Consider the following 17,579-nt stretch of genomic DNA (forward strand, 5'->3'; position numbering starts at 1 on the left):
ACCTTTTCCTGGCATGCATACTTTACATCCACATTATACTATATACCAGGAGCAGGGTATACCGGGTCATGCCATAGGCAGCAGTTACGTTGACAAGACCAACTTTGATGTGTTTTTTTATTATAGAAATCTAAAAATTAACAAAAAAAATCCCACGTACATTATTTCGGTGAGTATGGGAGGACAGAGGGGTTATAATTCCATTCCGAATGTTGAACTGTATCACCGTGTTTGTTAATTTTATTTTATCTAATGCATTTCCGAAATTCCAATTCGCCTGTTGAAGATTAAATTACCTTGTGTTTGTAATTTTATGTTGATTAATGCATTTTCATTGCGTCTTCATACATGCACACATTAACTTTGCTTTAATAGTTCCATTTATTTGAAGACATCTTTATAAAGTTGTTGCAATTTTATAAGAACTACTTCTATTCGTTTACAGGAATCATGAAGCTACATCAAGTACAGTGACATTATCAAGAATATAAATTCATGCAGATTTTGTTTAAATAAAAATAACAGACATTTATTGAGAGTATGATTAAAGCTTCCACCCTATTGCACTGTGATATACACCCATCACACTTCCTTAGCATATGATCCAGAGGATTTGCTTTTACTCGAGAAAGAATAAAATATTTGAAAATGGGCATTTTGCAATTACCTAGATTCTCGAAATGTTTAAGAAACCTGCTATGACGGATTTCTTCAAAAATAATTATTTAACCGAGCGGTATTATGCCACACAAAAGCTAGTTTAAGTGGTCAGTATTATATTTTGTCATATCAGCAGTCAACCGTTATTGATTTGAATCAGGTGAAGCAGTAGATATTTACAGTGTGTCGCATTGATCTATGATGACAACGCGTTGATAATCTACTATTCTGTTCTTGTTTTTTATTCAAGTATAAGCGATGGAAAAGTTAATGATCTAGAATGTCGTAAAATGTTCGCCTAATGCTTTAAATGTTAAACATTGTTGTGTTAGAGATATTATTACGCGGTATGAACACGTGTGTGCCGTTGCACGGAACTCATTTATCCACGGATAATCCACGGGTATTAGAGACGATGTTGAACACGACGCGGACTTGTACATGTACGTGTAGCTGCTCGTTTGCGAGATTTCTATTGAAACGTCGTCTTGTAATCTCGTTGATATAGCATACAACTCATTTGTTCGTGCTATATCGTATGCCATTTTATACTACAAACATATGCACATACCTTGATGACTTGAGGCATAAACTGAGTCCGCACATACACGTACCCGTACAATTAGTGTTCCGCAACCACTCTAGTATGTGTTGCTATGCAGGCAGAAATCATGAAATCAATATTTCTGCTATTTGTCACTTCGCCGTTTTTGAACAATATTACATTGATAACAAATAAACAAAACTGGAATTAAAAATAACTACTAGGAGTATTAGAATGAGAGAGTTGTGTATTGAGGGCTTTCTTTTCTTTCAATAAAATGTTGACAAAGGTTTATAAATTCAGTAATTCGTTGTAAAAATAAGTTATAGAGTCATTGACATTGGCGTAATCAAAAAGTAGTTTATTGGCTGGTTTCCCTTTGTTGTTTTATTTTATTTGAGAATATTTAAACTGCTGATTACGACTATCTAAATTTTATGTCCAAAACTGAAAATAAATCACTGAACTATGAAACATACTTCATTCTTTGTTAGCCGTGACTATAGGTAATAAGAAAGTCACGGCTAACAAAGAATGAAGTCACCATACAGTCGATCGGTCGGTGTGTTGCAAAACGTTTGTGGCGCGAACTATGCTCGTACATCTACATTTTGACGGGTTGTTCTAAACCTAGGTATATATGATCATGAGAGGTACAAGTGCTTAAAGGCAGAAGCTCCCTGTGCTTTACTAGTCACTAAGGTCTGCAGTATGAGTTTGTGTCTCAGAATCCGAGATGCGAAATTTTGAATGAAAAACAACAACATGTTGTTTCCGTCTCTATGATAGACTATGGATTGATAATAGTATATATAAACTGTTATCGGTAAAATTGAAAGCATTTAATCACCATTCGTTTTAAAGTAGTTATTTTATAATCATAAATACAACAAAGATTGAGTCGCCATTGAGTCTTTGAGTACTGAGTCTGAATTTAGACTCTGAACGAAAGTTAATATAGGCGTAGTTTCTGCAAGGAACCGACGAGCTGTTTCTCACCAATCACTGAATAAAATATTTCAGGCCCTTTTTGTTGAATTTATTCATATAAAGTTTAATCAATCAATGGTCTCAGCTTATTGCCAATGACCTACATACAGGTTAATCTATGAGATATTATATCAGAGCCCAATGAAGCGTACCACAAACATGAGCATGGAATTTGCGTACTTATTTACTGAAAACTATGTACACACTATTTCTTTAGAAACTAAATACCTTTTGAGTACGTAACTAGGGACAATATTTTTCGCTAGCAGTTTTACAAAATTGATTTTATATGTAATGTGAACATCAAAAATATCTGAAGTAAAGAAATATGTCAATAATTAACATAATACCTCAACTGATCCTTATATCTTTAAATGCCCATTTGAATTAAATCACATGAAATATTGTACACTATAGGAGTACTATCTTAATCTAAAACTACTTTCATGACTGTTCTCACAAATGAATGGATTGTTATCCTGGCAGATTTAAGATTTTTAAACATTGTTGAAACTGTAAGCTGCACTCTCACAGATTTATCGTTTATATAACTTTTTATTTATTTTTGTCTTGGAATGAGCAAGTTTTTGCGTATATATCTGCAAACCAGTGATAAAAGAGTGCTGAAAAAAGCTCAGGTCGCAGATATTATATTTATGTTCGAAAACTTTAATTTTACCACATACCAGTAACCGGAGAAGTTCGCCTTTATGTTATATACCAAATAAGAATGTTCCAGAAATTGCTTTCCGCTTGAATTTCTCTCAAATTCTATAAGAAAATTGTTCTTCCTTAAAAATGAATCATGGAATGAATGGAAAATTCTAGAACAACTCCAGACAAATGCATGCTTAAAATCCTTCGGGAAAATCTAGTTTACTTCAATGACCCTATATAGGTCACCATGCAGTTAAAACTAAGTTATTAAATAATGAAGCACTTTCAAAATTCATAGAATTAACAGACGGTTTGTTTCAGAATACATTAGGCAATATACCCATGCGTACACAATCAGTAAAATATGTGTTTGTTTACTATTTCATTCCATTTCATGCCAAATATAAATCATTTAATTATTAACCGCAAGGACTATAAAACGCAACGAACATGTGTTTAGATGCGCCCCAGATGGAATCATCAAAGGAATTTCCAATGTTACCATGTACAAACGGCACTCCGGTTCAACAGACCGAGTAAAGAACAAAAAGAGCTGTTTAATTCCCGATACACCAGACTATATAATAGACGAAATGACATTTCACATTTGAGTTATCCATCAAATCAACATTTAGATTGCACATCACCATTGTCATTTGCTCTGTAATTGATTGCCGGAAAGATATATTTTACACAACAAACAAAAGCATTTTTGAGCGAATACAGACTACGATAATCATATAAATTCCTAAAGTCAAGCTTGAAATTACCCTTTAAGTCGATAAAAAAGGGGAGGGGTTAAATTATTCCTAAGAATATTATCTCCACACTTAAAAAACAGACTCTAAAAATTGAACAATGCACATGTCCATGACAGTCCTAGAATGACCTCTCAGTTTAAGGGCAGCAGTAAATGCTTTAAGATTTACTCTAGAATGATAAATCAAGCAAGAACAGAATACAAGGGGAAGATTCAGGAACGATGACATTAACGATTCACATTGTGTAAGCATTTGGAAACCTGTCTATCTCTCATATAAAAGGCTTGTGAATTTTCACTCAACGGAAATGCATATATCGTACGTAATGGCGACGCCAGTAAGTGCTTCAAATGGAAACCAACACCTACGGTAGTGACCCGTATTGTCCAAATGATCTTTCTTGTATGTTCCTCTTCTCTAAAATAATCACAATACTACCAAATCGTGTATATCAACAACCTGCTACAATCAACACTACGGTACAACCACTGCACATAGATAACACACCGCCATCGTTGTTTTCACTACATATAAAAACATAATTTTTATATAACAGCGAATGCAGACTATGATTACCATGTATACTCCTTAAGTACAGGCTTTAAGTTACACTTTAAGTCAATAAAAGGGGGGTTAATTATTCCAAAGAAAAAACTCTCAACACTCTAAAACAACTGAACAATCCGCCATGACAGATTACAAAATGACATTTCAGTTAATGAGTAAATGGTTAAACTATGCTATTAATGTTAACTTAAGCAAGACTAGATTATCAGGGTATAAAAGTTTCAGGAATCAGGACATTTTTTGTTTGTGCGTATGAAAACCTGTCTATCACTCATAAAAACTTGAGAATGTTCACACATCGGAAATTATTCATATGTCGTAATGGTGATGTCATATAACTGCTGGAACTGGGAAGGCAACATGTACAGTGAAGAACCGTATGTCAAAATTATTTTTCTTTTATGACTACCTACTCTGAAATAATCTCAATACTACAAAAGTGTGTATACTACACTCCCTGCTACAATAAACACTCCGGTCATCCTGACTTAGTAAAATCATGTCCAGTGTGTGTATACCACGTGATAAATTACGCCGTATATGCTACGCCGGAAGGCAAAATTTTGCTTTAAATGAAGACTTAAATCATCTTTTCTTTTACAACACCGTTTTAAATTAAACAAAGGACAGTCCAGAAAGCTTAAAAAGTCCCGCATTTGTTTTATTACCGAAAATTGATCAGGTCTAATTAACTAATGTTTTATCAAACACTTCGACAAACCTGTTTCCAAAATAATGTTTTGACAGTGCTGCGTCAGACTGCCTTATTGTGAAAAGGTTTGTCGAAGTGTTTTAAGAAACTTAACTCTCAATCAAACTCTGGTAAAAGACCGAATGCGGGGCTCCGTAAGCGGTGTAGACTGCGCTGGTTCATTTAAAATGGTGAACAAATAGTGAAGTTATCTTTGTTCAAATAAAAATATTGCCTTCCGACGTAGCATTTATGACGCAATTTATCACGTGGTATACACACACTGATGTCTGGGGCTTTGAAAACCCTTGGTATATTGGAGCAACTTCATTGTACTTTTTTTGCGTCGGAACACATATACTAGAAAGAGTACTCTACGTAACATGCTCTACTCGGAACTTGGTAGATACTCTCTTAAAACATTATAGTTAAAACCAGAATGGTAAGTTACTGGAGAAAACTCATTTCGTCCCATGACTCGAAAATAAATCTCTTGATACATATAACATAGCAATAATTCAGTTTGGGTCAATAACATCAAGTCAATATTTGACTCGACGGGTTATTCATTCGTCTGGCTTAACCCAACAAGAGTACATGTAAAACATGTTAGGAAACTCGTGAAATCTTATCCTGTTAACCAATTTCAGCAAACTTGTTTTGAACAATTTTAATATTTCGTCTAACAGCAGAATGTATTTTCTGTTTAAGTCTGATATTAAATTCGAGGAGTACCTTAATAATTATCTTAACCAAATCTCTAAGATTAAATATTTGCATTTTCGCACTTGCAACCATAAATTTCCTCTCGAAGTCGGTAGATACAGACAAAATGCTGTACATCATGTCAACAGAAATCGTATGTTCTGTAATCTAAACGATATCGGTGACGACCAGCATTATTCACTTATATGTCTTTTTTTAAACATTATCAGGAAAAATTTCATACATTGTCGCTTCTACTCAAGACCTAATATCCTGAGTTTTAGTGAAGTTTAAATTGAAAGAACCCGAATACCTTAAAGAAAAGAACATTTTTAAAAAATCTTAGTTAATCACTTTAAATGAATCTGATCATGTGTTCAGTTTTTTCATCTCATTACAGTATCAATTATACTGTACCTTTATTGAAATATGTGAATTCATTTTGTTATGAAATAAAACTTATTAAACTAACCACATTCCCCTAATTAACTAATTATAATTATTTTGTATATTTATTAATTGCCAACCTGTTTAGAAGCCGCTATTGATCCACCTATTATATGTGTGTTAAACTGTAGTAATATTGAGTTTTCACATGCTTTTCCTTAAATTGGAAACTGTGATGCAATAAAAGAATATTGAGTTGAGTTGAGCAAAATTATATATCATTCGGTTCGCATGATCACATTATTCACAAAATGATTTTGTGTTGCTTAGTCTGATGATAAACGACATTGAAATAGGTATTTAGAAAATCATTTGTTCAAGAAAGGTTACTTTAATTGGTCACAAAAAAGTTATCGCTCAACATGCATCCTTCTCATTAACTAAACTTTACCATACTAGTATATTAAACAACACTGAATTTCCCATTTTTGTTCAGACGATTAAACTTTTTGACGTCTTAGTGGGCTCAGTGCTAAACTTCTGCTCAGAAATTTCGGTTTTCATCAAGCCACTGACAGAAATAATTCATGTAAATTCTGAAATGAAAATTTGGCCTCTCAATATTTATGCAAAAAACTACAGAAACAAGCTCAGTAGCAAAAAGTTTAAACATAAACCCGGTTTAATGGCACTGGGTACACGCCAAAGACATAGAACATAAAAACAAAAAATCACAAACAAGAAACATGGAAGAACAGCACAAAACTCCACAAACAAGTCAAAACTATTTTGAACGACCATGATTCCTCAGATATTTGGTCAACAGAAGCTATCGATAATTACGCGTTGGATATTATAAAAAAAAAACCCATTAGGTACATGTTGTCAAAGCTGGTATTCAGGCATTGACAATTCACCAAAATTAAGAACATTTCGCTTGATTTTAACACACTTTCAATAGAGAAATCTAATTACATTTTATACATAAAAATAAAATTTCGAATTGCTCTCTAAAGATTTCGAATTTTTGCTTAAAAATTAGTGATTGAAACGGGCATATATAACAATACAGATATTATTGAAAAAATGTGTGTCTCATGCAACATAAATCAGAAAAAGTTCCATTTTCTTCCCGTATGCCCACAATATAGGAAACTAAGATGTAAAATCTTTAAGCAAACTTCTGCCATTGGCCAATTTATATGAATAAATTCAAATACCTATTTTCTTTGCTAACCAGATACGAGAGGCTGATATGAACTGATTTAGAAATGACATTATTTGTATTGAACAATGCACACAACAATTTTTATAATCAGGCAGATTTTGGATACATTTACTAACACATGCATACTTGCTATAATAGGATGTTATCATATTTCAACCCGTATCTCTAGGAAATGTGTTTGTGTACTGTTTCTCCATTAATTGTTTTGTTTGTTTACATGCTATGAACATTGCATTATGTCTTATGCAATAAACATATCGTATCGTATCGTACACACGAGTGGGGTTTAATGCATTCAACGAAATTTTAACACCAAAGGAATACCCAATGAAAGTTTTGTGTCTGCCTCTTATTGTCTGTGATTTTTTTTATAATGTTCATGATCTCACACTTGTCCTGCCATTTATCAAATACTGCAAAACTAAACATAATTATAAGCATAATCGAAGCGAGTTTCATTTCGATAATAGAAGTTAAAACGCATAGACGAAGGAAACTACATTTCGTACTGAAACTGAACGTTGTGACACATTCGTGTTTTGTACGATAAATATGTTGTTGTTTTTTGGTTTGAACTCATTTTATTGCATGACGATGCATTTACCCAATATATGATGTATATAACAACAAAGAAACAGAAACAGTGCAATGTAACAAAGCTTACGTTTATATAAAAAGGACATGCAAAGGGATTTGGCCACGAGTTTTTCCAACATCATTTACGACCCTTTTCCAAAACGTCACATGAAAAGCAAAACTGATTACGTTGTCACATGAATTATGACACCAAATGTAATACTGCATGCATTTATGTCTTGTTTTATACATAGGAATGAGAAAAATGTGTTCTATAACTACGAGAAAAGTGATTTCCAATTAATAGATCGTGTAATGCAATAAATAATAATGGAAAAAAGTATAAATTAAGCTAAGTGTAAGAAATAAGATTGGAGAGAGAGATATATATCAAGTGTGAAAAAGAGAAAGATAGGAGGGGAAGTTGAGTGCTCCTTGTGCTTACTGTGGAGTGTTTAGAAGCGATAACTGAAGTGTGGTGCTTCCGTAAATATTACAACATTACCATCATTAGGGAGGTTAGAAGATCCAAAAAGTAGTTTGTTAGTGCTCAGAGGATGAGCTCGTCTAGTATTATGAATCTCTCCCTTTCGACTATAAAAAGTGAGAAGTTAAATAAATAGTGATCGGCATTTCCTTCAGTATTACTGTGACCTCATAACGGAGAGTCTCTGTGTGAAAATTAAACAAGTCCGAATTAACAACATTGCAGTTTTTTCTTATACGTGCATGATTAACCGACCTGAGCGGCGTTCTCCAAAGACAAATAAAGATGAAACGTCAGGCCTTTAAAACACTTATTGTAGATTACGCTTAAAAGGCGAGTGTCTTTTGCATACATTGAGTATATTACAAAATGTAATGGCGGAAGGAATTGTAGAACGGCTACAGATTTCTAATCTCATATTATGTGTTACTACATTTTTACTGTTTCGTAGATAATTAGGGTTAGAACCATTTACTGTCACTGGGAACAGCTGCGATAGGTAAGATGATTATTCTTCACAATTAAATTTATATACAAGGATGTGTTTTTGCATTATTCTTCTATCCGATAAGGACACCCAACCGATTTCTTTAATCAAATTTGCATGTGACACATACCGTGTAAGACCTGTTGCAATTCTAGCTGCCTTATATTGAAGTTTCTCGAATGTTTCCTTTTCATACTCAGTATAATAATCCCATACTACTGAAGTATATTCAATGATTGGTCTTAAGTAGGAAAGGTAAATTTCATTGAGAGTTTTTCGAAGAAGTTTAGATTTAAGAGAATGCATTGAACCAAAAACTTTCTTTGCAGAAGCAATACTGTTTTGTTTTGTTTTTTCAATATGTTGATGCCAGGTTCCGTCAGAACTAAGAGTGACCCCTAAGTGTTTGTTTGTCGTAATAAGTAAGTGCTGTTGAATTAAATACAAGATGTAGGCGCAGTTTATTTGAAAGTGCGCAAAACATTGCTTGAGTTTTTGATGGGTTGATTTTAACAATATTTATGTGAAAATCTACAGAAACAAGCTCAGTAGCCAAAAGTTAAAACATAAACCCCGTTTAATGTCGCTGGGTAAACGCCAAAGACATAGAACACAAAAACAACACATCACAAACAAGAAACTTGGAACAACAGTACAAAACTCCACAAACAAAACAGTGCATATATACTATATAAATATATATATATATATATATATATACAGTAAAACTGCGCCCGCTCGAGGACGTCGGGGACCGAGCCGAATCCTCGAGGGAACCGATGTTTCGAACGACCCGAGTTTAAATTTTCCAGTCTGTTATGAAATATCTTGGATCAGTGTATTTTCGTATGAAGTCGTCAAACCGACTGTTTACTAAGACAACGATTATGTGTTGCGTTGAGGAAATCGCTCATATGTTCAAAGGTTGTCGTATTCTCAATGTAAAATGTAAAAACAATAACAAAAATGAATAAATAGAAATGTTTATTTTTACAAAAAGCTTCATAATTATCTCCTCAAATGCCCTTATCAACTACTATCGGTCGTGCATAAACAGTGATAAACGGTTTTTCACACCTTACCTTTCAACTGTCATTGCAATTTTTACAACTTGCAAACAATTTTACACCTAGCAATTGTTTGTTAATTTTGGAACACGCGTTCGGGAAAAAGGGTGAAACTATGACCTCGAGGGAGCTATAAGGTTTTGTGCATGATTTATGTACTTGGGACCGACTATTGTGCTCGACTCCTCGACTTATTTAGGTTTCGATGCAGCGTAGGTATATTTTATATGAAAATAGAAGGAAAAATGTTCGGGACCAAGCTCCGACCTCGAGGGACCGCCGGTTCTCGAACGACCGCTTGTTCGAACGACCGCAGTTTTACTGTATATGTATATATAAACTAGGTATGTTCATCAAGGATTGTTAGGTACCGCACGGAACGGTCAGTAAAAGGTAAATTTACTTGGGGTTTGAACCAGTTAGTGTGCACAACCTCACTCTTACGAAAATAAGCCATTGTTTTGACCAGTCATTAAAGTGTTGCACGTTACTATTATAGTACTCTCTGTATGATCTGTGCTAGCTGACGAGACAGCGAGGGAACAATCATCCGCAAAATGTCTAGCTGTGCTTTATAGTGCGTCAGCTATGTCAATTACGTATATGAAAAGGAGAAAGGGCCCTATAGAGAGCCCTGTGGTACCCCTGCTGTAATGAGTTTGAACAGGAAAAAGATGTGCCAATGAACACTGTTGTCTTCAGTTAGGTGAATAATGTAATATCCATATGATAACATTATCGGTAAGTCATACTCTTTAAGTTTAAAAATAAGTCCCCGGTGCCAAACTCTATCAAATGCCTTGGATACATCATAGAAAACTAAGGTAGTTGCTAGTTTCGCATCGAATGACTAATGCTTTTTTGATTGTAGAAGCTGAAAGGTTGTAGAATGTAGAAACTTATTTCAAAATTATATCTTCTTTAAGTCATTTTATCACCGATATTTGGTTCATATGAATAAAGAATGATGCAACTGTTGGCAAGTTGATGCTGTTGTTTGTAATGTTGCTCTTATCCAAGCACTATCTGCCATTCTGAAGAACTTGAGTGACTATGTATTTCTGATTTGCTTACAAGTTCGGTAAAGCATAAGTACAATCGACTTAAGTACACAAAACGTGAAATGAATAAATAATTAATAATAAATATGATAATATACGGGCATATTGTAAAAAGTATTTTATGAATTTCATAAAAATATGAGCCAGCACGCGAAATAAATTTAAATTATTTATTCTAATGATATAAAAAGAAAATTCAAATCTCAATTCTTATGATTTAAAACAAATGAACATATAAGTGCCAAACACGAACTTAATTGTTTAAATATATTATTAACTGATATTAAATAAACGTTGAAGCTTAATTAACATGATTTCGACGAACATTAGGTTCAGGGTTGGATAAAATAAGGCCGAAAAGAAACAGGCCGAAATGTTAACTAGACCGAATCGCCCCGACACCACTGAATTATATTGGTGATAACGCATTGTACCAGTCTATGTAATCCTATAGTTTCGCTGTTCTGTTATATGATAAACCCGCCATAAATCGAATATATTTGGGTTCATTCGGAAGGTTTGAAAAATAATGTGAAAACAAATGAAACTTTTGATATATTGTCACATGGTTTTATAAGCCAACTGTGTATTGATAGTTTCTCACGTGACACAAAATTCAGTATCCTACTTCATATTTGAAGGAAATGGAACGCGAAAACCCACGATACAAAGAGTGCATTTTAGGACGTATGCAGCAGCGTCTTTCAGGCCATTCGTCTTGTAAAAAACGTGTTAGCCAGGCAGTCCGGCTTCCTTTTAAAAAGTGACTTGCCTTTAATGTTTCAAGTCAAATGATTGTTTGAAATACCTTTTTTTCAAACTCGAGATTGATTTACAATGGTGGTCATATACGCTCGCGAATGAAGTGTCATATAGACGGTTCGTAACATGGTTCTCATTACGCACATCCAATTGTTTCCTTATCACAAACCATTTTGGTTTATAACATATAAAAAAACATGATAAAAAAAGCACATTTATTTTGAACTGTTTATTATATCAGCGTACTTCATACGTCGTCAGCAAAAGTGGTCCATAAGATGTCACAATCTATGACAGATGTACGAGTGAACTTCTCTCTTGTTTGCGTAAAGATAAGAACAATCTACGACATTGCCTTATATATGCTCGCTGATAAAGAGACTTCGGACACATGTATGTGCTCCATAAAAAGTGTTATAAAATGGAATCATTTTTTTACGAAAGACCCGTGGTGACATTTCAACTTCATGGGTTGACTTCTGGTATTTCAACTTTACGAATTCACGATATTTCTGCACAAATACACGCTTTCGCAAATTCTCATTTTTTCTTCCAGATTTGAGGAATTGAAGATTTCAAGTTCATCGTCAATAGACTTCGATATATACGAACTTCATGAGTTCAAGACTTTAAGTTGAAATGTCACCACGGGTCTTTTGTACCTACTTATTATCTGCACACACCATATATCATATACATAGTTATATATCCCCAGTTGTACGTTTTTATACGGACGCTAAAGTTAACCCTACGCCATCCCCATTGAGTCTGACGAATACTCAATTATTTTCTACCCGAATCCTTCATTACAAATATTACGAACTCTGACTTTCTGTGTACCTCGTTACATCCTCTTGAGACCGCAAATCCCTCTGAACACGTACAAAATGGGATATATCCTCGTATGGATGGAATACGAATACTGGCGATACCACAATGTAAATACAAAATAAGCTTGGCGCTCTCTCACGATTTTGGCTAGAATTTAACACGATTTAGGTAATCGAATCGTGTTGATCCTGTACATACCGACAAATGTGTAAAAATAACAGATCATTACATTTTTAATACAGTCCGACCCTCCACGACCTGATTTTCTTACCCACACATGCGTGGGTATTTCTGGTAAATCGGCGAAGCATCGCGAGAGTTTTGAACTGTATAAAAATATAACGTTTCTGCTCAGAATTGATACGAGTGTAGGTTTTTAAAAAAAATAGTACCTCTGGCGTAAGGTTAGGCAACGAGTGCAACGCTTATTAGCGCAACTCATACTTTTTACCTGTTCTAAATTCACTAGGACTTAAATGAGCTAATTAAAAAAATATCAATAACAGAGAGTGTATTTGTATTTTGGAAACATTACTATATTAAGATGAAAATGACTAATGACCATTTCCATATTTTTTATGAAATCATTTACATAGTAACTAATCGGTGAGATGATGAAATGTTCCACTATTATTTTGGAATAAAAATTGAGCGAGAAATTGACTCCTTGTATAAATATGGTGGATGATCGCGACTTCAATTACATAACAATTCAGTACGATTGGACAAGACTTTGAACAATTTATTACACAATTGAGAGTTGTAACACACATTTGAGAAATCGTCCTTTGTCTTAGAATATCGATGATATTCGTCTTCACGTCATTGTTCAATCGCAGGTAGTCGTTTCCCGACTCATCATAATCATGTAACATATGTCGGGGGATTGGGGAGGGGAGGTTGAAATTGTGACCGTGAGTGGCCTATTTTATCTGACTAGGTGAATATATCAATGTTATATTTTATTTAAATTGTAATAGACAGCACTGTCAATACCTAACTAGACTACGTCTAACTAGTTCGCAATAGGCATATTTAAATTCAGAGATAAGATATTTCGAAAGGACACTGGTCTATATTCGTTGCCAAATAGCTATAAAAGAATGGTGAGATACTACTGATGCCATCTGCTTCATAGCTTACCATTACAGCATGTTGAAGTATATGTTAACTCTAGTAGTTGTTGTCGGGGGTTGTTTGGCTGCAGACAGATGCTGCTTTTATTCTAAGTTTTCTGGTAAACTGTTAATGAAATCAGCAATCCAGGTGAATGGATCAGATCCGAACGTATTCCAGGTATTTTCTTTTTCTAGCCTTTACTTTAAAATATTGAAAACCTGATTATTTCAAACATATTTCTTTTTGAGAGGTAACGGTGACCTCATGTTCGTAACATAATTAATCATTAACATATACATAACTTATATACTGTATTATATATATATAATGGATATTGTATGTATATTAAATTATATTGTATTAACGTATATATTACGAATTATGTACGCATGTGGGTTATTCATGTATAACACTGGTTTACTATATTTGATATGATCATGGTAAAACATGATGTGTAGGTTCATTTCCTTTTTTGAAGTGGTACATGTAATAACAACACACAGGAAATAACGTTACGTTCTTACAAAAATTTCTGTACTAACAACATAGGATATGTATAACAAATCAAAAAATAGAATAAAACGATAACTTCTTACATAGATTGGTAAATGTAACCTGTCTGAGACTTTGTCCGTTTGCCTTTTGACTGCGTTCTTGTGTCTGGCACCTAATCCCAAGCTTTTTTTCCTTCCAAATGCAAGTGAGCGTAAAACCGACTTTAACAAAACATGTAAATTAAAACGTCATAATTGCAAACGGTCAAATCACAGCAGGTCACACATGCTTTCCGATGAATTATACATATAAACAGTAAAGAAAATGATCAGAAACATAATGTGTCAGTGTGATGCAATAGGGTTTGGCTCGTGAAAAGAAAAACACAACCGATGATACGACATAAAATATATTTGCTACTCGAGATAATAATTAGAACATTGCAAAACATATTTCGTCCCTAAAAACGAGAATAAAAAAGAATACCACGATTAATACGAGTACATTGCAATAATGTAAAAGTATACGGAAGGGGGTTATACATTACTGTTTTGTCTTTCAGCAAACGGTGGACATAGATTACGACTATAACCGGGGACTTATAAAAACAGTGTCTCGCGGACACAGCCTTACAATGGACAACGTCAGTTTTGTCAGCACCGATTACAGCGACTACCATCATGTAGGTCTTTTACTTTCATTGATTAAAGAAGCAAGAGTTTGTTTCTATTTGTAAAATTCAGAAAAACAGTTCTCTTCTAATATTTAAGCTCAGCACCTTCCTTAAACTTTTGCTTAAGGCCAGTGTGTTTATTTGCTAGCCAACGTATCATTTAGGCTAGATCTGACGTTCACCATTTCCTCCATAACTTTTATGATAATTGACATAAATTCAATCATTTCTTCACGACGCTTTTTAAAAGGTTAAATTGCATGTGACGAAGCCGGGCCGAAGCGTGATAATTGGCCCGAGTGTCTTTGCCCAAGACGTAGCTGAGGGACGTTATGAGCACGAGGGCCAAATATCACACAATGGCCCTGTTCCTCCATGTTTAAACCCCTTTAATATATATGTTATTTTCTTCTTTTGTAAGTAAACTATATATTTGTGTTAAGTTGTACACTCCGATCACTTTCAAGCTCGACGACGGTAATTAAACTTACATTAAATAGTTTTTTTAGAGTATTAATAAAGCCAAGTCGGAAAAAACAACAACATTGAATAAACGCTTTAATACAACATATTTGTTTCCAGCATAGGGCTTATACGATTCGTGAAGATGGAGTCTGTGAATCGGAGCCACTGATGGAGACTCAGAACACTCCGTGTATTCCAGGTAACCACACGGTGTTATTCACCTCTTGTCATCCGATGTATTTTATTCCACCAGGGGCCATATTCATGAAGCACCTTAGTGAAACATTTCGATTAAGTGAAAATATGCTACTTTTAGCAATGTTTATTTAGAATCCTGTATTCTTATGAATTTATATGTTATGCTATTTTCTTGCATAATTTCCTTTTTCGTTTTACGAACATTATAAGTTTTGTTCAAATTTACTATTAAGTTGACAATCCATTGATTGATAATACAATGATAACTACAGAGACAAGCCCAGTATTCGAAAATTAAAATAACCCTCCTTAGTGGCGCAATGTAAGATCCAACACGACAATGAATTAGAGACACAACCATATAAAATGCCACATTCACAAATACAAACACAACAGACTGACCACATACTCATCAACATAGCTTTTGCCGATAAATGGTGGGAGAACCGCCTTTGAACGGTCAGTATAAATCCGAGTTCACTATACCCGAATCTACTGGCGGCTTCAGCTAGTTTGTTTGGCTATAACCTCACATTATTGCTCCCATTTAACAAACGGACTTCTGACTTCATATCTTACATCCACATTGCAGATGGTTTTACTTCCACTTTGAGCGCAGTAATCGGAACGCCACCAAATTCTATGAAGCTGACATATTGGGCGGGAACATTGAACGGTGCACACGTGACATACTCCGTAACGGATGACTGCACGCCCGTTACCATGGAAGTTGTAGGGGGAAACGCAGGTAGTCACCTCTCACATGTCCCTTCTTAAATTACAAGGCCTTATTTGTTCTCCTTGTTTTTGAGAAATAAACACAACAGGTTTTTAAATCGCACTTCAGTCATATGTACATTTAACTGGCCCTAATATCACGAAAATACTTAAGTCAAATCTCAGTCTCAACTCATTTGACAACATAGCATCAAACTTTATTAAAATCACGTATGTTGTTAGCACTTTTTACTATTGACAAAATCTCTTTTCAACATATTCTATGCAAAAAAAAATACGTTTTCAAAAAGTATAAAAACTTGCAAGATTTAGAATCATATCATGATTTTATGTGCTAAATTGAGTTAAGATTGAGATTAGGATTAGACTTGAGTAATTTTGCGATATAGGGGCCAGATCATAAAAATATTTAAACTACAGTATGTTATTTTACAGTTTTATAATGTCATCAAAAGCATGAACTAACAGTATATTCAATTCCAGCCACGAATAACAATACATTTGGAGTAATTTCTGTTTAAAGTTTTCGTGTTTGTTTTGTGTTTATTCGATCAAATTTGTCAGCGTTATGGTACTGGGTTTGTCCCTGGATATATTTCAAGTAACAATATCAATTGCACTTGCTGTAGACACACGCTACCTGAACACCTACATATTCGCAGACATCAAACCGGACATGCTTAGTAGTAACAATGCCCTTGACCTTCCAACGGCCTGTACACACGTATGTTTTTTTCTCATTTCTCAAGAAACAACGTGATTTTAATTAGTTTTCATCAGTTATTGTATGTAAATTAAAATGCAACTAACTATGTTATATTGCTTATATAGTCAAGTTCAAGGTAATTACTAGTATACTTCTTATGATTTGGTATTTCTTAAAAATTCTAGTCGAAATTTATTTTCACATCGTTCTTTTTCTACCATTTCAGGCTGGTCCTCCAGTTGGGAAATAGTTTTCAGTCCAATTTCATAAAACGAAATGAATAAAATCAGAAAAAAATGTCATTTCTATTCACATGTGGGTTGTTCGATACGTGTAGTCATTCACACTCGGATCTTACCCACGCGATGTCTGAGTGCATATGCGATTAGATGGTGGTTACCATGCCGGAAAAGCGGCTTGCCTTCAGAACTTAAATATTTCCTTAATGATATCGTGTTTTACAATTGTTACCTTTAAGGACCTTCCACTATACTGGGTGGGCGAGGAAGGTCAAAATTTAACATATTTTAAAAATGCATTGTTTATATAGTTTCGGGGTATATTCTTTTACAAACACTCAACCGCCTATTCAATTGATTGAACATTAAAGATTGCAGCCAAGTTAAAATACCGCGTAGAAGAATAGAACATAATATTTTTTTAATTGAGCCATGCCTAATTATATTTATATGTTCTCCATTCCCCCGACATTGATAGGAAATGT

At 34.2% G+C, this 17,579-nt stretch overlaps 2 protein-coding genes across 2 annotated transcripts in view; one reads left to right on the forward strand and one right to left on the reverse strand.

The window, feature by feature from the left end:
- Window positions 1-13,729, reverse strand: part of LOC128217503 (sodium- and chloride-dependent GABA transporter 1-like) — a 45,749-nt gene extending 32,020 nt beyond the window's left edge. Inside the window, exon 1 of the mRNA XM_052924670.1 lies at window positions 13,605-13,729. The gene's annotated coding sequence lies outside the window, so the exon portion shown is untranslated. The remainder of the gene's footprint in view (window positions 1-13,604) is intronic.
- LOC128217508 (uncharacterized) lies at window positions 13,536-17,157 on the forward strand. Its single transcript, XM_052924678.1, has 6 exons — window positions 13,536-13,757; window positions 14,638-14,757; window positions 15,331-15,412; window positions 16,004-16,159; window positions 16,779-16,873; window positions 17,082-17,157. The coding sequence occupies exons 1-6, from the start codon at window positions 13,614-13,616 to the stop codon at window positions 17,103-17,105; spliced, it is 621 nt and encodes a 206-aa protein (XP_052780638.1). The 5' UTR covers window positions 13,536-13,613; the 3' UTR covers window positions 17,106-17,157.
- The last annotated feature ends 422 nt before the right edge of the window (window positions 17,158-17,579 follow it).

This window comes from Mya arenaria, chromosome 14 (genome assembly GCF_026914265.1).
Source record: "Mya arenaria isolate MELC-2E11 chromosome 14, ASM2691426v1".
NCBI lineage: Eukaryota > Metazoa > Mollusca > Bivalvia > Myida > Myidae > Mya > Mya arenaria.

Coding starts and splice junctions, on each gene's coding strand:
- LOC128217508 (XM_052924678.1), top strand. CDS start 13,614: ATGTTGAAGTATATGTTAACTCTAGTAGTTGTTGTCGGGGGTTGTTTG. Junction 13,758..14,637: donor CAGATCCGAACGTATTCCAG/GTATTTTCTTTT, acceptor TTTGTCTTTCAG/CAAACGGTGGACATAGATTA. Junction 14,758..15,330: donor ATTACAGCGACTACCATCAT/GTAGGTCTTTTA, acceptor ATTTGTTTCCAG/CATAGGGCTTATACGATTCG.